The sequence below is a fragment of the Chelmon rostratus genome, chromosome 7 (assembly GCF_017976325.1).
Source record: "Chelmon rostratus isolate fCheRos1 chromosome 7, fCheRos1.pri, whole genome shotgun sequence".
Taxonomy (NCBI): Eukaryota; Metazoa; Chordata; class Actinopteri; order Chaetodontiformes; family Chaetodontidae; genus Chelmon; species Chelmon rostratus.
The window spans coordinates 20,767,908-20,793,929 of NC_055664.1; the positions used below are offsets into that span (position 1 = coordinate 20,767,908).

At 42.5% G+C, this 26,022-nt stretch overlaps 1 protein-coding gene across 1 annotated transcript in view; it reads left to right on the plus strand.

Annotated features, from left to right (window-relative positions):
- rtn4rl1b (reticulon 4 receptor-like 1b) overlaps positions 1-12,698 on the plus strand; it is a 128,160-nt gene extending 115,462 nt beyond the window's left edge. Inside the window, exons 2-3 of the mRNA XM_041940352.1 lie at positions 8,982-9,433; positions 9,896-12,698. Of these exons, the coding sequence (XP_041796286.1) occupies positions 8,982-9,433; positions 9,896-10,789 (1,346 nt within the window). The 3' untranslated portion in view covers positions 10,790-12,698. The remainder of the gene's footprint in view (positions 1-8,981; positions 9,434-9,895) is intronic.
- Positions 12,699-26,022: the final 13,324 nt, after the last annotated feature.

The following is a 26,022-nucleotide window of genomic DNA, read 5'->3' on the forward strand; positions in this document are numbered from 1 at the left end:
TATTTTTCGTGTCGCTACATGAATCCCAAAAGGAGAACTTTTTTTTACTTTTGGTTGCAGCCCAGCTTTGGCCGTTCTGCTCTGCTTTCTAAACACTCTGTTAATTTACTAACTCCATGGGGAAATTTCACCATTTTGTTTGGCCCCTTCCACAGAAACATCAAAGCACAGAGTGAGTGAAAGAGCAGCAGCCCTGGAGCTGGTAATGATTCAGTGCCTTGCGCAGATTCTTCATAAGGCAGATGCTCGCTGACACAAGGCTTATAACCAGGTCCTGGTCTGGTTCATGGAGGAACAACATCCCCAAATGCATTGCTAATCCTTAAAGGAACCTCCCTTCACTTTAAATTAAGTGGTGTCAGCACAGCATAACTTATCTTTGTCCAAGACATTTCTTTTGTCGTTTGCTGCTGTTCTCTCTGTCCGCCTGCCCGTCGTCACAGCATCACCACAACTCAGCTGTCACTCTTGACAGAGACGCACAATGATTGGCTGTGTTGCACTCTGTCATTGACATACATGCGCATGATTGAACAAGACACAGCGACCGGACGAGGCAGGGAGACTGACAACCGTCCAGCCTGCTGCTGAAAGCTATAAACTCATCTCCACACTCTGTGTAACGGAGTATATCCGCGTACGAGTGTGTGGAACAGGAGACAGTGTTAGTGCGTGCGATTAGTGTCCTTACGCTCAGTGTGCAGCAGCCTGAAATGGGCTTGGCCCAACGATAAAAGGGCAACTTAATTAGCGCCATGAATTTATCCACATACTTAAATTAAGATAAAATCAGAGTTTAACCGCATTAAGGCTACATTCTCTGCCCATTAAATCCAAAAAATTTCACTGACACTCAAATAGCTGTCTATGGATGTTCAAACAGTCGATTTACAAGGCGATGGCCTCCACAACGGCCTAATGAGCTTTGCATTCCTCTAAAGCTACTATTAAAGCTTGTCATTACAGGAGGTAGTTAGCAATTCAGAATGAATATTTCACTATATGTACTCAAAATGTTTGTAGTAGTTTCATTAGATTGACATTTCGAGTTTTTGGTCAATTACTTTTTAGTAATGAATAATTAAATGTTGCTTTAACCACTAAGCAAAGTCATTTATTCTCATTAATTATTATTTCATCATAAATTCGTCATAGCTGTACAATTGGTACAAGGACCTTTTGTACCTTTAGGATCACAAACAAAATAAATATGCACCTTCACCCCTGTGAGGAACTGAAATTGTTAATTAAACTGCTGCGAACCAAACATGCTGGTTGATTGACTCATTTTCAGAGGTCTTTCCTGGGCGACAATGCTGCTTAACTTCTACAAGTGTCACTCAAAGCAAACTGCTCTCAGACAAAATATCGTCATTGCAAATATTTGTACTACCTAGGATGGGCACGTACTGTATGTAGTTGCCCTATCATTGCAGAAATAACTTTAACTGGAATTTGCCCCGTGTTGTGCTAATGAGACAGATTTACCATCCATTCTAGTGCCACTAGCTTGTGAGATGACACTGCTCCCAAAGATCCATCGTGTATATTGTGAAACAGACTGTAAAGATTTCCCTACATTACATATTTCCCTGTGAAGAGCCACTAGATCATATCAAAACACCTTCAACCATGGAAGATAATTATTAGCCACTCCACCAACAGGAATTGCGTTATAAATGCTCTCTATCACTTGCTCAACTACATATAGATACACTTGGGTGATTTATATAGGCTTTGCAGAGCCATTACTTTAGTTTGGCCAGTGTAATTAAATACCGCCACAGGGAGTGCAATATATTTGAATCATTTGGCTTTGTGCTGTCATGATGAATGAATGCAGGCGGTGGCTGAGAGTGTTGCCCCCAACAGCAGTGATGTGCCGGATGGTGCGCGCACTGCACGTGTGCTTGTGTGTCTTTGCATCCTGGTGCGTGCACGCAGTCCGTATGGCTTCCATCAAGGTTCGACAGAATGCTGTGAAGGCGTGAAGAGGAAAAGACCAAGGGGTGCAGATGTGCCTGCAAATGTAAGCAAGTGGAATTAGCACCTACTAGACATCCATTAAGCCTCTTAATTAAAATGTAGGTATTAAACATCTGTGGATAGCGCAGGCATCAGCCGTCCGCCCGGCTTCTCAGCATCTTCAAGTCCCGTCTTTGAAATAAATGAGCTTTATTCACCTGCACACCTTCCACAAATCTTCCTCTTTATTGTGCACACGCTCCATATGGTGCTGCTTATTGTTCGCAGGAGTTCATTTCAGGCCCTCTGATTCCTCAACCTGAGCAACGCTGCTGTCACTCACAGCATCTCTGCCTTTTTTTTGACGTCCCTCTGGTCTGCTTGCTTGCTTTTATGCGTGTTTGTGCATCGAGAAGCACTGAGACCTCTGTCACACCTCTGACCTTCTCTCTCTACCTGCCGTCTCTCACCATATCTTTTTACTTTCTTCTTCTCTCGCTTTGTCCACTCCAAATAATGAATCTGAAGAGATTTATCGACAGGGCCGCCTCATTGACCAGCCACTGCTGCTCACGATATCAAACAGCCATAAAATAGCACTTAACAGACATAAATAGCAATAATGCGGGGAACACTCTGGTCCATTTAACCCCCGACATCACCTGGCACTCTGTATGCCAACCTGCTATGTGACGGGGCTCCAGTTCTCACCAGCTCTCTTTACTTTAACCGTCCTTCTGTTTCGGCAGGCATGTAGTCAGGAACATGAAGCAGCTCAGTCCCTTGATGTGAAGCCAACCCGACAGAAGAACGATCAAATCATAATTAATGTGCAGGAAGTGTTGACAATTTACAGTTTCACAGCACACGCGGTGCCAACACACGTGGTACAAATCAAAGGAATCAAACACGGAGCAGAACAAACAAGTGGAAATCAATAGTGCGAGCCTTGTCTGCCTGAACTCCATTTGGGTGTCTGAACATTTTTATAATATCCTAAATGCTCAAAGTATTAAAAAGTATTTTTATGAAGTAGCGAGATGAGGTGAATTGAGGTAAAGGCTGATTGATTGCTCTTCTAAAATCTATATCAATCACAAAAGAGAAGATGGAGAAAAAGAGACAGAGAAACATTTATGGCAACTCAAACGAGGATCTTTTAAGAAAAAAGGCTGCAAATCGTTATGAGGAAAATACCCTTAATATTTTGCAAATTCATTGTATGTACTAATTACTCTATCAGCTCCGTGTGACCTAATTTATTTGCAGCGTGCGAACGCGAGATAAGAGACGAAACCACTTACAATGCTGCTCCAACACAAACAGAAAGGCACAAACTCTCATGCACATGTAAGCAATCTCTCAGGTTGTTGATGCCTCTGCACCAGAAGAATATCACGGCGACGTGATATATTTCTGAAATGGTTCTATTCTGCAGCATTTCTCAGAGATCTCGGCATTGTCAGTGTTCTCTCCCCATTTTCCTTTCATTCACTACAAGAATAGTCAGGCAACCTTATGAGCCAATATTGCCTGCAGTGGAGCCGGGGAATAGCAAATGAGACAAAATCTATAACATTCTGCAGTGGGCTGTGAAAAAAAAAAAAAAGACACATTCCCGGGCAGAAGTGTTGCTGGTCACAGCTGTTGGCAGGAGTGTTCAAGTGCGAGTTTGTTGTTCAGTCAGGAAAGGGTGGCGGTAATCAGTGTTTTTAACCAGTCAACAGAAACATTCTTTAAAAATGCTAATGAGAAACAGCTTGAGTGAAAAAAAAATGTTGTGTTGTGCCATTATTGCTGTTTCTTTATCCTTTAAGAATAAATGCTTGCATTTTTGCTTTTGTTCCAACACTGTTAATTAAAATAAATATGCAATCATTGACCTATACTGGAAATGGCAGAAGCTGATGTTCCGTTCAGAGCATTGTTCAGCTTGCTGTGAAATCAAGGCTTAAATAAACCACTAATAGAAACAGAAAATGATTGTCTGTAAAACTTAGCATATGCAGATGTTACTCTGCATTGTAGCATTTGGCATCATTAAATTCCTCAATAAAATATTATATGAAGCATCGAGTTCATATTGATTGAGTTAATGAGATTTTTTTTTCCTAGTCCATTAAAAGATGCCTGAGATGACACAACATCCTATAATGGAGAGTTTATGATAACATATCAGGGATGTAAAAAGAATGCATGAGCAGATAATGCGCTCTGAACAGATGTTTGCAGTAATATTGTATGTTTTTACCACAACATCATCCAATATTGGAGCCACAAATTCCAACTTTACGTTCTATTTATATAATTTATTCCCACATGAACCATTAATGTTCACAAATTTTCAGTTTAAACAATATTTATTTATTCATCTTTGGAACTGTGGTTTAAACACAAATCAAACTGCTTTAACATCTTATTAATTAAAGTATATGGCTCATATACCATCATTATTATTGTTGTATGTTCTGTTTGCAGCTCTGCAGTATATGGTTATTATGACAATAGAAATACAGATGATAATACACATTTTTTATAACAGAGATACAGATAGTAGCACTGCAAGACACCCCTATAACATGTTCTACAATATAGCACAGTATAATATTACAGATCATTACATATAGTGATGCTTCATTTAGCTCCACAGGAAAATATTGACTGTATATATTTTGTCACCCGGGTTTTAAAGCCATGCTCCTCAGAAGAATGGGCCCATTCAATCAATAATCTAATACACTGCTTTAACATTAATAACCACTGTGTGCATGAACACGACAGTAAACACCGTTTGAGTGTGGAGTGAGTCGAGGCATTATTTAGCAGGAGCCAATAGCAGGAGTGAAAACGCCAGGGTGCTTATCAGGGTCTTTGGAGAGACACAGGAAATTGAGTTTGTCCAGTCTAATGATGGGCAGAGTCACACAGCCATACAGACGTACCATTTCCCTCCTATTAGCAGACATGTGTTATTCATGAGGGCAAATCTAGTGTGAACTATGCCTCACTGATATTCTACACAGTCACTTCTCCGTCTGTCAGGGGACCCCGGCCATTGTGTCTTATTCATTTATTTATCTATTTCCGTTTCTGCACCCCAGAAGAAAAAGGGAACTCGATAGTGATGAGGTCACAGGGTCAAACGTGAGTCTGCCTGTGAGGAGCTATCAATAGCATCTGTCATCGGTAATCAGGGGGGAGGAAAAAGGGGGCGATGGGGTGAGAGACTTGTGAGGAGAGTGCTAAAACACAGCCCAGGCTCCAACCAGAAATAGCTGTGTCGTTTCCTTTCCAAAAACACATTATCTCTCTTTTAGAGCCTCCCCTTTATTCTGCCAAATTCCAATAGGCACTATTGGCATATATATGCTCCGTTGTGTCCAAAGCTATTTATATAATACAATTTGAGCTGAATGGCTCATTGTGTGAGCGCACAATGCAGCTACGGCGCACATTAATTTCTTACATTTTCATTTAAGGACAGCATTCCCGCACAATATGCATTTCTTCCTCTGTGCTCAAAACCAGTCTCCCTATTCAAAGCTCTGTAAACGACCATCAGTCAGCCTTTTATGCTTGTCACACTGGCATGATCCACTCGTTCATTCACAAACCTGAAACGCGTGCCGATGCTCGAGAATGTATGTCCCAGTGTATCCATAGAGTGATTATTATTTGCATGCAGTAAATCACATGTAATATTTCTGTGAAATGTGGCGTGAATGCATGTGTGATTTTAAATTGCCGTCTACACTTGAAGTGGTGTTTTGCATGTGTAAATATACGTGACGCTGAGATCAGTTAGCAGGCAGGTGCTAAAGTCTCAGTGGAAGTGCATGTTACGCCAGCTTCAAAGGAGAGCACACATGACCTCAGCGAGGCTGGAAACAAGAAACGTGGTGTGCGCTTCTCCCTCACCACTCACTCTGCATGCAGCAGAGAGCGTATGAGATACTTTGAGCATCGGAGGAGCATTCACATCATAAATTCACATCTTCTAAAGCCTCATCAGGGATGAAGTTAAAAGACTTTGTTCATAGGCAAGAAATGAGGAAGCTATTGCACCCCTGATCTACCATGTTTTTTTTAGTTCTTTATGTTTTATCACTGCAAATAGAGGTATTTTGGCAAAGCAGCAGAAACAGCAATTTTAGAAGAACAGATTAAGCAGGATAAAGAATCTATTACTTTGTCCTGACAAGCTGAGGAGAGTGAGAGGAGAGGAGGCGCATCCTTGTGTCCAACGTGATTAGAGGATCACTGACTCAAATTGTCTCACTATCTCGGCAGCATCTACATTCTCATCCCCTCGCTTTCCCTGTGCATCACACTTATCGCTGTCTGTCTCTCGCCCGCTCTGATCATTTCGCTGTTAGAAATCTGCTACCTAATTCTATTGACATGCATGAAGCAAAGTGTTAATGGAAATAGTTTAAGGCCTCAAAAATATAATTACTGGAGTGAGAGAAGGATCAGTTTTATGAATAATGGAACCTCTTGGATGAATCCCTGCAAAGGCAGGTGATTGAAACGTGTATCATTTCATCTCAGAAAAATGTAGCAGCGAAAGACAGATTCAATTTGTTGCATTCTGTGTTTTCTTTAGAAGAATGCTTCTTGTGCGGGGTGGGCCAATAGTATAACAAATTGTGAACAAATACCAAATATCAAATGACTGGGAAGCCGCATCTCAAGTACCCGGTAGCTGCTGCTTAATGCAAATGCTCCTCGAGCAGCGGCTGGAAAAATGTACGTGTCTCGTCTTGCTTATTTGTCTGATAAATAAAGTAAATCTTTAGTTCCCGAGAGTAATGCAAAACGTTTTCACCTGTTTAGTCAGTCAATAGGTGCCCTGCTTGATACATCATGGAAATGGAGAGTAGAGAGAAAGATTGAGATGAAAGCAGCTGCAGTGGAACAGCTTCCTTGTTTGGTCTTGACGGCGTGACAAATCTGGATATAGCCAGTAATGCACTAAAGGATCCATGTCATGACGCAGGTCATGACATCAAAATGATAAGTCTAAATAAAGCCAAGGCCTGATGCAGCGCTGTCATGGTCTCCCAACACAACACATTCACATGCATGCCAGCACACATGAACGCATACTCACGTTCAACCTTTTGACAGTGTTCAACCGTGAAGAATCACCTCATTTAATGGGCACATTTCTGGTTCAGGAGGATGCATGCATTTCCATTGTTGCCCAGTGGCAGGGCTTAACAAATAGGATTAGATTCATGCCCAGGAGAGCACACTCCTGTTCAGGTGACACACAGCTCCCTGCTCCAGCTCTGCAACTAGACACAGAAAAGTACTGTTAAAGGTCAGTGGAGTCAGACGCTGAATGTCACAGCTTAGCCACAGTTTGGCGAGAAAATACATTAGATAAATATGCCTGTCTCCTGGTGGAGAGTAATTCTGCAGCCCCTGAATTTCCAGCATAAAAGACCCAGGATTACAGGGTGAGTTAAAAGGCAACAGAAGCATATCGATTAGAGGCAGTGAATCAGGCCTCTGCTATGCTGTGAATAATAAATTAAGTAGGAGACAGCCAGGGGTTGTCAGATGGAACTTTCATGATGGGCTGTGAGTTGTGCTCATTTTCGATGAGACTGTGGATAAGTCACATCTCCGGTCTATAGGATCTAGGGAATCATGTCACCGATCAAAAAGTGCCTCAGAGCAGCTTACTACAAGTTTAAATAAGCATTCCATGCCCCATTTAACAACACAAAAAGACTGATCACAGCCTCCGCTCGCCGCAAACTAGCGCCAATGGACTCGGGGAAGGGATTGGACTCTTAATAGCACATCTCCCTAAGGTGGCAGAATATTGGAACTGGTAATTTCTGAAATAGCCGCATATGTGTCGAATCAGACAAGATTGTTGCACCAGGGATCCAATCAGCTTCACTGAGATGTCTTGTGACTCACTGGAGCAGGTGTTATTGTTTGCTCTCTTCAATAGACTCCTCATTGTGGGCCTAAACACACTCGGTGGATTCAGGCAGTAAACTGTGACAGATAAGGTCCATGTGTGCAGCAAGCGCTGTGGCACAAGTCGAACCAATCAGACAGACAATATCACTGCTTTATGAAAAACAAAACGCAAAATGGATCTAGGCTGAGCAACACATGTCCCCGTTTGGCACAAAATCAGTATATAAATGTGTTTGCATAATCGTGACTCAATCCCTTGTGGATTCTGCTCAGCGTCCGTGTTTCCTGACTTGTGGTCTATGGCATCAATACATACTACAATGGCAATTTTTAGCCACGCTAGCAGCATGCGATGGCAATGTCAGTCATCCAACTGCTGGATCATTTTTCATGACACATTGTTCAGACATTCATAGTTATTGTGGAATGAAATATTTTGGCCAGTATTACATTACATTGTCATGGAATTTGCTGCAGATATCCAGCTCTCTAAACTCTAATGACCTTGGTGATCCTCTGACTTTTCCTTCAGCACCACCAGCAGGTCCGACCCTCTTCAAACGTCTGCAAACCGAAGGGCGTTCTCGTCACTCTCAGCTGTACTTTAGTGCTACTTAGCACGTGTTACCATGCTAACATGCTAAACAAAGATCAGAACCGGCTTTATTGGCCAAGCGTGTGTGCACATACAAGGAATTTGACTCTGGTTTAAACATTGCACTCAGTGTGCTAGCATAAGAAATAAAGACATACAGCTCAATGAGGATAAAAATTCGATGTCGACCATGTTGATATTAGTATTAGGGACAAGTGCAGCCTCACAGACTAGACTTGTGCTGTTATTCATATAAACACTATTTCTCCTTTTCAAGTTTTGAACTAAAGAAGAAGGCACCAAGTCTAAATATGAATTTAAAATGAACTGTGCACTTAATTCATTTTCCATTTTCTTTCCTGTCTTTCTTTGTGTGTGCGTGTGTGTGTGTGTTTGTGATTTATGTCTGTAATCTTCCCTCTTTTCAACCTGCTTCTGTGTGTGTGTGTGTGTGTGTGTGTGTGTTTTCTCACTGCAGGCTGTGGGCTGGAGTTCCTGCTGGTTCTCTGTGGGCTCGAGTTTTCCTGGTCTTGCCCCCGTCACTGTATCTGCTACACTGCACCCAGCACCGTCTCCTGCCAAGCCCACAACTTCCTGTCTGTCCCTGAAGGCATTCCTCCTGACAGCGAGCGCATCTTCTTGCAGAACAATAAGATCCATCGCTTACTTCGGGGCCACTTCAGCTCCGACACCGTCACTCTCTGGATCTACTCGAATAACATCACATACATTGAGCCCTCCACCTTCCACGGCTTCACGCTGCTCGAGGAGCTGGATCTGGGGGACAACCGCCACCTGCGCTCCCTGGCCGAAGACACCTTTCACGGGCTGAGTCGGCTCAATGCGCTACACCTGTACCGTTGTGGGCTCAGTTCACTTCCTAATAACATCTTCCAAGGCCTCAGAAACCTGCAGTATCTCTACTTGCAGGTACACTAGACAGTTGTATTCTGGTCCATTTTACCACCAAGACTCGATTAGGGCTGTCGCTTTTCCAAATAACAAATTTGAACTAACACAGATTTTATTTGAATTAATTCAAAAACAACCCACATAGCCTAATCTCCACTTTACTGCAGAGTTAACATTCTGTTCATTCGCAGTGCCTCCGCTGCCTCATCAAACCCAAAATGCTTCAACACATTACTTGTCAGAGGGTTTGGTGTCGTGATTATCCATTCAGCACTGTTTGCTACTTTTCTCCATTTTGCAAAAATAACAACAATAGCCAAGTTTACTGAAGGCATCACAACATGCAACAGATCAGAAGGACAGTGCATTCATTGCACGTAGACACAAGTTAAGATTACAGTGATACAGTACAGGAACGTTGTAATGAAAGCAATGCATAATATGCAATCTTGTAATTGTGTGCTCTCTGCATCTCCTCAGGATAACCATCTGAAGTTCCTGCAGGATGACACATTTATGGACCTCCACAACCTGAGCCATCTGTTCCTGCATGGAAACCGTCTGTGGAGCATTAACCAGAACACCTTCAGAGGCCTTCGAGCCTTGGACCGTCTCCTTCTGCACCAAAACCAGATCGAGTGGGTTGACCGCCTGGCCTTCCATGACCTGAAGCGTCTCACCACCCTCTACCTGTTCAACAACTCTCTGATACAGCTGTCCGGACAGTGCCTGGAAACGCTGCCCGCCTTGGAATACCTGCGCCTCAACGACAACCCCTGGTCATGTGACTGCAAGGCCCTGTCGCTATGGGAATGGTTGAAACGTTTCCGAGGTTCGACGTCTTCAGTGGGTTGCCAGGCGCCAGTTGATATGGTCGGGAAAGACCTCAAGGAGCTGCGCAAGGAGGACTTCCCCAACTGTTCGCCAACTGTACCTAATTCGGAGTCCCGAGCCCAGACTAACAATTTATCTGGCACGGTGAATCCGTCTATGAATCGCGGTGTAGCGGTGGGCTCTGGAGGGCAGACCCACATAGTGCACCCCTCGAGGCCTGGCCGTGCCCGGAACTGCACAAAGCCTCGCAACAGGGTGAGCAAGGGGAAGGGTGACAATGAGGTTCACCACTCAAAGGAGGTCATGGTAGACAAGGAGGATTCCTCCCCAGATTTCACAGATGGGGGGAAACATGACCACACGCCTCCAGACGGCACCGTCACACGGAGGAAGCACAAGTGCACTCCCCGGACCACTGTTCGCCCCCCTAGTGGGGTTCAGCAAGCCAACAATAGGGCAACCTTATCCCAGTCCTTACTACATGTCTTTGCCCTCTTTGTGGCCTTGATAACAACAAATATTGACTACATTCTCCGTTGACCTTCAGAGGGTTTGACGAATGCTAATCACAAAAAACACAGCCCTCAGACCCTCTCTTGCTCCTGCACTACAAGGCCTGTGTGTCTTTTCTGTATGTGTGTGTGAGTGTGATTATATGTGTAAATGTTGTGTAGGGAGCTTTACTGTTCAGACTGAAACAGGCAACAAAGCATTAAACATCTACAACAGAAAGACTCAGCACAAGAATCGGAGGGACTGCGAGTCAGAGAATGATAAAAAGTTAATGCAGACCAAGCTTGCACTGCCACTTATGCCAGTATGATTTCATCTTCATATGTCTTCGTGTATTTTTAAACTTCTGTTTTTCACTCAACTGGAGCTCTGATAACCAAAATTTGGTGAAAATAGAGGAAAAAGGGGAAGCGACGACAGAGCAAACAAGGTGAAACTTGTTAGCTCATTAGCTCTGAGACAGATAAGCCAGTACAAGTGCTCCATCCAGCTTTAATTTTCAGTTCACAGGTTTTAAATTGTTATTAGAAAGGTACAAATGGAAAGTCGATGACCTTGTGAATCCTCCGGTGTTGGTCCTATATTGCTCATCCTTTCTGCCAAATATTCTTCTGTTGCATCCTTTGCTAACAAGGTCCGAACAATTGGGTCTAAAGTGTTACTCACAGAAGAGGTAAAGAGTAAGCATGGCAATAACTGATCAGTCAGTATCACACATAGCAATGTGCCATTCTCACAAGGAAATGGAACCCTATAGCCACAGATGTTGTAAGGCTATAAACAGAGCAACAGTTAGCGCATACGCTGTATGAAGCCCTTACAAATTGTAACAGCTACTGGCTTTTTTCAGGTACTGTACCAACCTTTCTGCCTATTTAACAGTATTCCTCATTGGTATTACATTTCTACGCACAACTCGGCTTCCATCTTCATTTACCCCATGTCTCTCCCTCTGTGCAACTGAATATTAAGCTGCTAATTGTTTCAGGATGATGAGGACTGTCATGTGCTATTTTCATTTGCTTGGAAAAACAATGTGTGTCTCTGGGAGATCAAGCTGTGAATATTGAAGAGTCTGTCTATATCTGTGTCAGATGTTATTCATTTGATTTTTTCTAAGACACAAAAAGGACCTAGAGACAGATCCCTGCTGCAGGGCCAACAGGAGCCTTAGAGGTCGAGGGTCAAACGGGGCTTTCTCAGTTTCCCAGTGAGCTTGTGCTGAACTGATCCCTCCTCTGTGAGGGCGTACCTGCCTCACTGAGAACGTGAGGAACGCATTTTTCTTAATCACTAACTTCAAAGGAATACAAGAACAAGACTCAAGAAAAAAAAATGTGTGTGTACCTTAACTGACTCGTGATCAATAAAAGATAAAAAAAAATAACATTTTGAATGGAGCATGGCAACACAGGGATCATGCAGAGTGAATTACGCCTCTTAATTAACTGATGTGATTGTTCATGGATGTGGGGATCCAAGACTAAGACAATCGCTTCTGAAGTAACAAGGGGAAGCAGTACAACGCAGACGGACAGACAGACAGTTACGGGACATCTTGCTGTACTTCTGGAGCTTTTGTGCCTCCCTTAAACCTACTGATAAGATGGTGTTTGTATCAATGATGTGAACTGTAACGATGGAGACGAGAGGACTTCTTGCAGTGCTGATATTAATCATTTACTGTATTACTATGAGAAAAACAATATCAGTGACATTGATGATGATAACAGGGTTTTCTGCTCCCCCTGCCGGGAGGAGTCTTTCGAGTTTTGATTTTCTGGTGATTCGTTTCTTTACGTGTTTTTCATGTTATATTTTTAGAACCTTTTATTTGTCAATGCACAAACTCCTCACCTCCCCATTTCTCGTTCGACTGTATGCCTACTCATCTTCTTTCTTTGCCATAAATCAATTGTTCAGTAAGTTATCATCAGAAAACAACAGTACAAAAATGTTTATAAAGATATTAAAATCTATATCTTCTTATGTCTACCGTTGCAGCCTGAGTCTGTTTATTGTTGCGTTTAAGGTTTTATAGTAAAAGGCACCCTTGACTCCCCTTTACTTGCCTTTCTTTCATTTTAATTCATTTAAACCAGAAATTGATTTTGTCAGCAAATTTTACTTTCTTCTCATCCCCTTTTCTTCCTCTATATTTTGCACTAGCTTGCAATTTGTTTCCCCCTGATCAGACCCTGCTGGCTTAACTGCACATGCTTCCTACAAACAAAGTCCACTCTTCCTGTAAGCATCTTGCACAGTATACAGTGTAAATATTAGTGAAATTTAAGCAGAATAAAACAGCAGCAACATACAGAAGATAGACGTGAAATAAGTTCCTGACCAACGGGAGAAGAAGAAAATTTAAAGATGACACGTGGACTGTGGTGTGATATATTGTGGTTCCATAAATCATTGAAAAGTACTAAGGATATTAATGAAAGTGTCACATGGAATCTGTAGATATTCCAGGCTATTATGATTATTAATGGGCCTTTACAGCATGAATTCTATTTCCTCTTCTTTACATTCTCCTCTCTGTGATAGAAATTGATCCGCAAGTAAGTGTTCCATTGAACCTTTTTTTTTTTTTTTTCAAATTCTGTTAAATGATAAATGAGCACAGAAGGAGTGGTTATATGCATGGGCGAGAGTGCTGCGTAATTATATTTCAACTGATAGCAGGTCTGGCATCCGAGGTTTGATGCTCATCTACTCCCCTCCCAGCTCATTCTAGCAGCCACGCCACAACAGCTTCTACTCTTTCCAGCTTTCATTTATATAACTCACTAAAATCTGTCTTTTTGGTTGCAAGATGAAACATTTTATTGGTGGAACGGCCTAAAAACTGTCGCACAAATGACGTTTTATTACACTAAATTTGACCACAATATGCTTTGGCATGGAGCCAAATGCATAATCTTGACAATTTTCTACCTTTCGTGATGTACACAGTAAACTGCTTCTTACCATGAGAAAAAAAACAAACATCTTCTTGTTTTAATGGCACCAAATGCCTCCAAATATACATTGTTTTTGTAGATTTATAAGGACTCCAAAGTCAATCTCATCCATAATGATCAAGTCCAAAGTCAACAAAGAGTGATTTGAGTTTTTGTGTGTTTATGTCTGAATGAGCTGAGTGAGATGTTAAATGATAAACAGGAAAAAATATGAGGCATCCCTGCATCCATTTGTAACTATTTGCAGGACTTGATGGGGTGTGGATTCTCTAATAAGCTTGTTCATATGCACACAAACATCCATCACTGTAAATTAGGGGGTGAAAAAAAGGAAACATGCTCTTACTAAAGTGAAGCGCACACAATGTCACATATCTGAGAATAAACATGCTTGTTTGCTGTGCTTGCAGCAGGAATGTGAATGGAACATGTTACATTTTTATATGTAATCTTTGTGTTTTACGCAGACTGTTTAGCTGTTCAGTAAGCTGGTGGTAAACAGGGGAAGGCAGCACCAGGGCTGATCATTCCAGCAAAGCCCAGAATCTTTTGCTGTTACTGTTACACATGTGGTATTTTTTTGTACTAAATCCAGATCATGGCTGCTTAGGAACCAATTTGTTTGAAACAGAATGGTTGGCGTGAAGCGCTGACAGAGACAGAGCCCCTCATCAACCATGGAGTCTCTCTGCTCAGCCTGTCACGGAGCGCCAGCCGGGAGAGCTTCAGTGGACGGCTTTCAGGCAGTAAGGCCACCAAAATGAGGCAAGGAAAGTAAACACACAGCGTGACAGCTACTTTTACCCCGAATTAAGTTGTAAAGGCTTTAAAAAATGTTCACTCAAGCTGATAACTTCAGCATGGTATTACAGCTAGCAGCCCGCACCCATGGTGTCTGTGAGCAAGGGCACAGACACGTTGGAAAGCAAGTGGTGGATATTAAAATGTCTCAGAAAGTCAAACAACTTGCTCCTAACATCGCTGTAATGATGATAATGAAGTGTTTAACAGTTCTCCTGTCCGGTCCAACCTGCAGACTCTCCCCCTCCATCCCAAAAGGCAGTTGGTGCCACCACATAAAAGCCCTGCAGGTGTCTTCATTCAGTTTCGTCAGTCAGAGGCAGCTGATAATGACCGTTTATTTATTGGCTCTTATTTCAAACGCAGTTTTATGTTTCCATTAAATTTAGCACTGGTTAATTCTAATGGGTGCCTTAGTGCCTTTTTTTAATGATGCTGATGTTTCTTATTCAGTTCATTGTTCCGTAAGGTGAAATAAAATAGCAGTTCAGTCCCTTTATCAGGCTCGGATGAATTACTGAGACATTACTTAGATTATTGCAATGTTTTTATATATTCATTCAAATATGTTAAAGAAGGCGATCAACAACAACAGCAATAATCATAAAAATAACAACAGTTTATTCATATATTCATACTGACATTGCAGTTTTTACCCACTGAAGCATGACCCTTGACTCATTCACCTACCAGCACCTCTAAAGCTCACTAATTAACATTAAATATCTGGTTTGTTTTATCTGTCCAAAAAACAAAAGGTAAAAACAACAGTTTGTGGTTTTATGAGGGGATAGGCGTCAAACTATTTCTTGGGCAGAATTCAGGGGTCAACAGTTGGCTTTTCAAAATAAAGCTTGCTTCGAAAAATTTCAGGTGACAATCACACTTCGATTTGGGCACCAAAACTACTCGCTTAGGTTTAGGAAAACGTGACAGTTTGGGTTAAACCAGTCAGAGATGATTACTGGGTTCACACTGGAAACAAACCCCAGGCTCCTGTGTGATAGTCCTGTGTTTGACTCATATCCACCCTGGTCACCTGCCCACACACACTTTCTCACTCTTTATTTTGTTGCAACATTCATGCAACAGCCATGTCCATGAACACAAGACAAAATGTCCAACTATTCCTTTAAGGTGCTGAAATGTTTTTGTATGTGCTGACCCCTTGTGATGTGAACACTCGTAGCATCAGCTGCCTGTCCACATCAGACCAAAACCAGTCATCAACTGGAAAGAGGCCAAAGCTGTTCACCAGAAGTCAGTGAGATTTCCAGAGTTTTTCTAAACCTGCTAATTGCACTGATTGCTGGACAAACTGGCGTAAATGCAGACAAAAACCTGAAAATAAATGGCATTTAAAACTGAAATACTGCAGCAATCATTTCCAATCAGAGTGATCTCGCCGGTGGAGAGTTTTACACAGAATTATTTGATTTTCCTTCACTTTGAGGTAGATTAGTATCTGACTCACAGATACTCTCATCTGACTTGACCCAGTTATTTGGAAAGCACATCAAAGACGGGGACGTAATTGTAATTGTGGAGGAAATCTAGGAGCGATCGGCATACAGTCAGGACCTAGTTAACGATGGAAGAGCCTCCTGTGTAAAAACAGGTAGGACACCGACTGTATCGTTAGAAGCCGGAGCCAAAATGCTGCTGCATAATTAAAGGATGGGATGAGGAGAAATAAGTCCTAAAAACGCGGAATGTGGTATCATTAAGAAAATGAGAGAAGCGAAGGGAGAGAGAGCGGGAGGCTACAGCACATCAGTAATTGAGCGGTTAGAGGGAGGGGAATTGGCCGGGAATCATGGAGGAGGAAAAGACACACAAAGGCACATTTGATACCACAGTAATGAAACAGAGAAGAGAAGGAGCCTGTAAAACAGCACAGAAACAGTGATAAAATAAATATAAGAGGTGCTACTTCACAACCCTCCAGCAGTCTTCGCATAAATATACCATGTCGATTAAGCACCGCAAAGCCTGTATTACACACCGCCACAACAGAATACGGGCCTCCCGACGTAGACCCAGCATGTGAGATTGCACATCACTTATTCATGCAGGAGAGATGCAGCTTGTGGATTCATCGGAAGTTGTGACCAATGGCGCCTTAATGCGCGAGCGGGCCTCTGACCGAGTACCAGGGGCCTCACGAGACATGAGCTAAAAAAAATTTTAATCTTAAACATGTATATGATAAATAATCATAGTGTATATTTGCACCGCTTCCATGAACAATATTAGGCCAGGGAGTTCACAGAGGTTCCCCATGCATTGCATGATCAGCGCACTATAGTGTAGGTCATACCTGCATTTTGTAATTCGTCCAATCACAAATCAGGTAGCCGGCCGGGGACTTGAAGGGGCCAAAACAGGGAAAAGCGCATAATAAATGGGGCATTCAACAGTGTGGTTTATTAGATTTTGGGGACTATTCCGGATTAGAGTTGACAATCTATAGCTGTCTTTAAACCACAATGCGTGGTGATTGAAGGGATGATGTAGAAGGAAAAAACCTGAACAACATCATCATAACAGTGAGGAAGGAGCGCATATTTAGAGCTGCAAAGAGACAGCAATTAAAAACTGAACATTTCCAAATGTTTTTAAAGCTTCAGTGGGTGCTCGAAGGATGTTAATAAGGAATAAAGAACAGATTGGATTTCTTGGGTGTGGGTGGGATACTTTGAGCAAGGGTGAAGGCTGGAGTTAAAACTAACTTTGGAAGCTGATAAGGGTCAATTAAAGGGATGTAAACATTTGATTTTTTAATCTATTTATTTATTTATTTATTTTTAGTCTACTTATCAAGTAGATAGGGAGTGTGTGCATATGGAAATTTACTGTATATACATGCATATAAGTGTGAGGTACATGTGTTTGTGTGTATCTGTATGCATGTATATATGTGCAGGCCTGTATGTCTAGGTGTATATGTAGGTATAGATATAGATGGTGTAAATGGATCGATTTGTGTGGATATTGACCCCTGGTCAAAGTCTCTGTTACTGTAAATAGTTAAGTGAGTGGACTGATCTACAAAATTGCAAAAGTTTGGGCACCTCAAGAGATTTGCTCTCTCAGATAACTTTTACTAAGGTCTCTGACCTTAATTAGCTTGATAGTGCTATGGCTTGTTCACAGTCATCGATGGGAAAGGTTAGGTGTTGCAAATCTAAGAGCTTTATAGATATTCCGAGTCCTCAAGCCTTCCCAACAATCAGCAGCCAGCAGCGTTTTCTCAGTTTGTAGTTAATTTAGAAATGGCAGTTAACAGGAAGGGTGGCGGTCAAGCTAACGTCTGCAAGACGAAGAACTTTCTGAGAGAACTGCTCGTCGGATTTCTAGAAAGGCGAGTCAAACTCCGTGTCTGACTTCATGAAGATTTAGCCGACTCTGAAGTGGCGACACCTGCACAAAAACGACCTTCGTGGAGGACTCATCAGAAGAAAACTTTCCTGCATCCTCACCACAAAAGTCAGTGTCAGACATTTGAAAAGCAACATCGGAGCAAGCCTGATGCATTTTGGAAACAAGTCCTGTAGAACTTTTTGGCCATAATGAGCAAAGGTATGTTTGAAGAAAAAAAGGGTGCAGTATTTCATGAAAAGAACACCTCTCCAACTGCACAAAGGTGGATCGATCATGCGTTGGGCTTGTGTTGCAGCCAGTAACACAGGGAACATTTCGCTGGTAGATGGAAGAATGGACTCAATTAAGTACCAGCAAATTCTGCAATCAAACATTATAGCATCTGCAACAGGGCTGAAGATGAAAAGAGGACGGCTTCCACAACAGGATAATGATCCCAAACACACCTCAATATCCACAATGGACTACTTCAAGAGGCACAAACTGACGCATTACCACGGTCCTCACATTCTCACTATCTAAACATCATCAAAAATCTGTAGATAGACCTCGAAAGAGCAGCGGCTGCAAGAGAATCCACCAGAACCAGAGGCCTTTTGAAGGAAAAGTGGACAGAAATCCTGCAAAGAACTGAAAGAATAAGAGCTGGCTACAAAAAGCCTTTACAAGCAGTGAAACTTGCCAAAGGGGTAGTTACTAAGTATTGTCCATGCAGGGTGCCCAAACCTTTGCTTTGGGCCCTTTTCCATTTTTATTATTTTAAACTGTAAAAGATGGGGAAAAAAGTAATCTTGCTTGAAATGTCAAAGAAATGTGTCATCTTTAACTTTATGCTGTTTGGAAACATTTTAATTGCTTTGCTATTCACAGTAACAGACATTTTGACCAGGGCCCTAACGTTTGCATGCCACTGTATGTGTATATGTATATATGTGCATATAAACAAATATTAATTTACCTTTTGTCCTATATTACCCTCTTAGATGTAACAATAACTCTTAAATTACAATGGGAAGACCATTTTTTGTCTGTCTTTCTCCTTTTTTTGCTGTCCTTAACATTTTGTATTGTTATTCTGTTCCTTTAGGTGTATGCACCCTTTTGACCTTGTGCAATAACTTTTAAAAAGTATATGTTGAAACTTGCCAACAAGCCTACAAGAAACGATGTTGTTCAGCATCTGCGAGCAGGAAGAGGGAGGAGAAGTGGAGCAGAAAGCCAGAGGAGACCACAAGCTGGCAGAGAGGAGACCCTTTGCTGGTGTGGAAAGCTGTGCTGGTTTATATCGCCTGACAGAGGGACAGTGAACTCTGAACTAAACAGTTCAGTGATGACCCAGGTTCTTCAGAGGGTGGCTGCTGTCATGAAGTATCTGACTAACCCGCTGGTGGAGTGGGTGCCCTGCGTCGCCCACATGCTGAACTCGGTCGGGGTTAATGGTGTACAGTAAATGGCTAAATTGCTTCAGTCTTCAAACACTCTTCGGCTTCTCGTCCAAGCCCACATCATGGTGGCAGGTTATTACTGCAGGAGCGCTAATGAAAAGAACCGCACTGAAGCACTGAAAAACATTTTCAGATACAAGACGACCAGTGCACTCAGACGCCACCAAAGCCCCGAGGCTGAATTTTGCTGGTATCCAACATTCATTACGAAACACTGCCGATGATGAGCAGAGTACTTCTCAAGAAAATGGATAAGCTGCAGATATAATTTCTCGACAATATGTGGAAGGACACTCCTTCATGGTGTCATATGAATGTGGCACTGCAGGCTTGACCTGCTGTGGGTCTGATGAGCTCATTGAGAGACAGATGTGTGACAGCCTTACGCAATATGACGCACTATGAGATGGCAGCAAAAAAGACGTCTTCAACCGTATCAGAGGTCTACAAAGTAGACACAGGACGTGTGAGAAAATGAAAATGACGGGCTGACAAATCCTCCAAACCAGAGTGTCAGCTGTCAGGCAGAAGCAAGTTCTCCACGTCGGTGTTTACCATTGTGATTGACAGGCTGGCGGCAGAGCTGGACAGACGACATCAGTCACACGACGCTATTCTGGAAAACTTTTTAAACAAATCTCGGTCCCTCTCCCCACAAGAGCATCGCTCATCGGCGCTGAGCCTCCAAAAAAAATATCACAGCGACTTGGAAGAGGACTTTGTATCAGAAGTGATTCCATTTGGGGAGTTTGTGCTCAAAGACGTGAACACATCAGCGGTCGAACTGTTCGAGCTCTTGAGGCAAAGAAAATTGCAGACTGTGTTCCCTAATACGGACATAACTCTGCACCTTTTCATCACCACGCCAGTCACCAGCAGAGCGGTCAGCGCACTTTCGCTGAACTTTCATCCGTCAAAAGTAGACTGCGGCCAACTATGCAGCAAGAATGGATTGTGGAGAAAAAGTCAAGGGAAGTTTGCAGGGAAGAAGACAAGAGCAAGCAAAAGCTGGTTTAATGATTCTTTGCTTGCGATGTTTGTAGGTTTTTTATTGAAACGACTGATCTTCTCGTGTTGCCACAGTGCACACAGGACGACTTTGCTGATAACGTAGCTTTGTCTTGACTTTAGTTGAAGTATTTTCTTATACTGTTGAGATCAATAGTCTGTTTACTACTTGTTGCTGTCCATTGATGGGGGGCTCTGAATTAATGCTGCCGTGGCATATTATGAAGGGTGGCGTGCACTTGGAACTTGCGGCCAGTCTCATCTACTGAATGCACTTGACAGCCTTGTTATATAAGCGACAGTGTCAGAGTGGAATCGCTGAACAAGGGTGGGGGACCCAGGAGCAGACCAAAGACAAAAAGTCAATCAAAATGCAGTTTATTCAGGCAAAGGTGTCGGCAGGGATGAGGCAAAATCTCAGAGTCAAGGACAGGCAGAGTTCAGAATACCTGCAGGCAATAAATGATTAGGCAAGTCTTCACAAAAAAAACAAAAACATAGGCAGGGCTCACATGGCAGTAGGTTGCAAAAAGGCCAAAAACACAAGCAAAGAAAAGAGGCTGGAATGTCCAAAATTGACCAAAAAACAGAAAAAGGCTCACGTGACAAAAACTCAAAAACAGCTCCAAAAAGCCTCAAATAGACAAAAAAAAAGACAAAAGACAAAACTCATGTGGCAAGAAGGGTCACAACAAGACAAAAACAGACAAGGCAAAACTTGAGCACGAGCAGCAGGGGCAGAGTACACTTCAGAGTCGCAAACAACAATCTTGCAATGACCATAGCCCTTGGCTTAGTTTTAAAGCCGTGGCTGATGAGCAGAGTGGAAGCAGGTGTAGCCGGGCCGTGGTAGGTAATTTGTCGCAGGTGGTGTGGTGGAGGTTTAGACCATTGTCACCAGTGGGCCGGAATATGCAGGGCCAACCCTGCATGTCAGATTGCAGGACAGATTAGCGCTGGGCTGTGACACAGAGCTTTTTGTTTTTAGAAACTTCATGGGAGAAAGCCTTCACAAGAAAGCAGATAAAGCCTTTCTCTCTATTATGTGAAATGAGTGATTTTATTTGGGTAGCTGTCATCTTTATTTGCGCCATTGCCATGGTTATGGGGGGACAAGGCTCCAAAATGTCCATAGGCCAAGGGCATAAAGTTAAGGTGCCTATGGGTATGACAGGGTTGCAGAATCAATACTCTCTGATTGAAAAGGAAAAAAAATGGATAGCCTTTGCCTATCTGTGCCCATTTCTTGGCTTTTAATTGACTCACTGTCACTTCTGTGTGGCCTTAATTAAAACCAAGCAATTAGAAAATTGAAAAGGAGATGAAGAAAGTGGGTGAGCTGGGAAGGGAGACGGCGCACTGGGGGACATGATAATTAAGAGGAGACACACCACAAAATGCCACAACACTTGCACCTATTCCCTCTCCCTCACCGAGTCCCACTCTCCCCACTCAATCACAAAGCTAATATCACCTCTTTCTCCATAAAACCCTTTCTTACTCCAGCTCTTTTATTTTCTCTATTTATTTAGCTTAAAATCCCCCCCGGAGCGGTGGTGTGCTCCAATTCTGCAAAGCAGCCAGCCTGCATACTAAACTGAGAGGAGCCCAGCAGCCCAAGGCCACACCACCACCTGCATGGATTAGAGGCTCGCTAATCCTCTCATGTTTGACCTCAAGTCAGACGGAATATGCAGAAAAATTACTGAAAGTCAGCGTGGCATGTTTCTCCATAACAATACATCTAGGTTAAATGATTTTTTTTCTTGGTAGCACGGAGGAGGGAGGGGCTGGTTAGTGCAGCGTTACTTTTCATGAGTCACATTTCCCTGACACTGATTTTACAGTGGGAAACGCTGACTGTTACGTGCTCTGTAATGCCCATGCCTTGAGCTGATTTACAGGGGAAGTTGAGCTTTTCTTTTTAGAGGAAAAATCTAGTTTAATATAACTGTACTCACAAGAGTATATGTTTTGATCTGGGAACACAGGGATGTTGCTTCAAAGAGGAGCAACGCTGCAGGACACAAACAGCAGCCTGTCTGCTGACGTGGTCCCATCACAGTCCAGCTACGCCACTGCTCCGTCGCTGAAGCTCCAATGTCCACTGGAAGCGTTTCAGAAGCATCCTTAAGAAGTTTGTTCTGCAGCAAGCAGACGTTTAGAGTTGTTTTCTCACCGTGATGAAGGCGAGACAGCCGAAAACATTTGGTAAATAACGCATGGTGCACTGGAGGAGATCCGCGCATCTTGCATTGAAGTTCTCTCCGGTCTGCATCTCGCTGTGTGTGTTCTCAGAGAAATGCAGTTGTTTACCCAACATTTTGTGTGTGCCTTTTACAAGTTAATTAAATACATTTGATTATTTGAATCATCATTATTCAGACCTACTTTGTAGCAATTTATCAATTATCAGGTCGTCCCTGCTTCGCTCCTCATTAACTCTGTCACTATTTGGTATTTTGTGTACCTTAATACACACAATACACAACATCCTGTGTGACTTTATATCCTGAGTAGTGAATATTAGAAGAGGGAAACTTGTAATAACAATAATAAAATTTATTTGTGTAGCGCAAATTGCAGCTCAAAACAATCATATGCCCCAAGTGAGTGCTTCACATAGAAAAGACAGAATGGACATAAAAATGAGTAAAAAATTAATGTAAAATAAAAATAAGAATAAAACCCACTTTATGGTGAAAGTACAGTAAAAGTCGGATAGATTAATGATGAAAATAAAATAAAGACAATGCATAGACCCACAAATAAAATAATTTAAAAAAAAATTACTTAGAACGCATAAAATCAAGTAAAATGTCACAAAATATATAATAATATAATTGTAGCATTCCTTATCCTGCTTCATGGACAATGTCAATAGCTAACAGACACACCATCAAATCTAAATTCATGTCTATTGTCGATAAAGATGAGCATTTCTGTAGGTTCAAAAGAGAGTTTCATGCATCAGAGACCTGAGCTGGTCCAATGAGCAAAGACTCCAAGTGGAGAAAAGAGTCATGTGTGTCCTCCAGTCAGGAATAATCCTCATCGTACAGGAAAACTGCACAACTACGGCAAGAATGTGAAGTCAAAGTTGGACCAGGCGGTCAGTCTGTAACCCTGATGATGATACCAAAACTATGAAAATAAGATCCAGATGTTTTCTAACTTCCCCTTTAAGACCGCAGCACTTCTCTCTTTTCCCGTTGAGAAGCCTCTTCGGTCTGCTTTTGTTCTGATCAATGCCTACAATTAACACACGCAATCAATTGAGGAGGCCTGAGGAACAGAGACGTCACATCATTCCTGGAGGGGTCCACGCTCCAGTCAAGAGGTTAATGACTGACACACACACACACACACACACACACACACAATTAATCACTCCTCTGGCAGATCTGAGAGAAGGAAAACTCCTCACAGCAGCATGTTATTCTGCTCTCTTCAGGGCTGCTGATGGGATGTGCCTTTGTGTTCTGCACTGCCTGTATGCCCATATTCAATTATCATAACTGCAACATATAAATGTCACATAAAAATGACTGAATATCTATAGTAATGAAGCAGTAGCAGGTAACTGTAACATGGTATAGTATCTTTGTTATTGTTAAAGCTATATGAAACTGTATCCTAATGTTCCTCTGAACATTCTTTCCAATATAAATTCACATTCATATGATTTGATTTCATAGTACACTTCCAGTATCTCACACAGCCTACAAACACCACTGACTCGACTAACTTAGATGAGAAGTTTGGCACCACGCTCATGTTTAACAAATAGTATGTTAAATATGAGCCTGGCGCCAAACTTTTCATATTTAACATACAAAAGTATGGCAAATATGAGGCTACAGCCAGACGACAGTTAACTTAGCTTAGCACAAAGACTGGAAAAAGGGAAACAGCTAGCCTGGCTCATTAATTAACACAAAGAGTAAAAAATATAACTGTGTCAGGCCAGCTGCCCTTTTCCTTGACTGAGCTGCTGCTGAAGGAAATTCCTCAGGAAAATCACCAACTGCTTATTATCTCACACAACTTGATACCAAATCCAGGATATAGTTCTTCCTAGAGGGTTTCCTGGAAAGTTATTAGGAAATGGTGGACCCATAAAAGAAACTGATGACGACTTGTATCAGTCTGTGTTTAAATCATTAAAATAAGCACTCAGATGGAAATATTGACATGCTTTAATTTTTTAGCAAGACCATGTTATTAAAGCATCAAGACTATTTGTTGCAAGAAGTCATCATTTCAATCCATCCTGAGAAAGTCTGGGGAGTTACAGGGCAATGACACACAGCTGCTCTCCTTGAGCAAGAGAAGGAAAATTAGAGCTCTTTTTTTTCCCCCAGTACATTCTGGGAGTCCCTGTCCAGATATCTCCCAGTTTTTAATTTGAATAAAACTCTGTTCTAATCTACTGACAAAGTGGCTCTCTGACTCTCTTAACACTGGGTACAAAGGGAATGAAAAATGCTGATGTTGTAGTGATTTTGTCACTCACCTTGAGGCTAGCCAGTGACAGACCCTCCCAAACCCTCTTAATCCTCCCTGCCTCTCTAAGTAGAGAGAAATAACACAGACCTAGCCGAGCAGGCAGGACGCTCCCCTGTGCTTCAGCACTGTGCTGTTTGAAATGCAATGAAGGGTGTCAGCTGCAGCTGATGGGCCTGATCACTGGGCCAACAGAGTCTAATTATCATGTCATATTCTGCACACATTCCAATACCACACTGGCAACACTCCCAAAGCCGATACTTTGAAGCTGTGTGTTTATTATGCACAACAATAAAAGAGAGTTTACTAATCACAGAGGGCTTTTTTTCCTGCATCTCTTTGTTTTTAAAAACAGCAATGCAATTCGCTCTGTTTCAAGGATTACAGCAGAGCACAGCATCAACACTAACGAACACGGCCGAGATAACGAATCAGACGACCTCCTGCGTGTCAGCTAAGCCTTCAAAATGTTAGCCTAAGAGAGGAAGTGCAGGGACGGCGAACCTCGCCTCCTGCAGAGGCTTTTCTGCTGCCGTTCCTCGATTACGCTGTTGCTAAAATCTTTCCCCTCTCCAACAAAAGAAGACGCCACGAGTGTGTCCCCTCACATCCACATGCTCCCACTCAGTGGGAAGCTGCAGGGCGTATGAGGTTGAGTTCAGGCCGGTCTCACTCCCTCGCTCCGTGCTCCTGCCCCGCGGCACAGGCATCGCTCAGATAAACACACCCCCACACTGACACGGCAACACGGCGCATTACAATAACGCTCACACAGACACGCACTTAAAAGCGCATATTTTTACATGCGATGCTCATCACCCTCTCATCATCTCTGTGAGACATGCACATGTACGCCAGCGTACATGGGTGTATCAGTGCGCCTGTATGGCTTCCAAGTAGGTTTGTACCACCCACGCAAGTACCAGACTCCAGCTGTGTTTACAGCAAACAAACCCCGCTGATGAACTCAGAGACTGTGGCCAAGCGCCAGCACACTAATGCTATATCTGAATTTATACACACTACGCACACGTCTTCTTAGCGTTCAGGAGTTGCTGTTTGCATGCAAAAAGTTACCAGCAGGAAAGTGAAAATACACTCCTACCAGTACTAACAGTAACTTGAAATTAAGATGAATTTCTTGGAC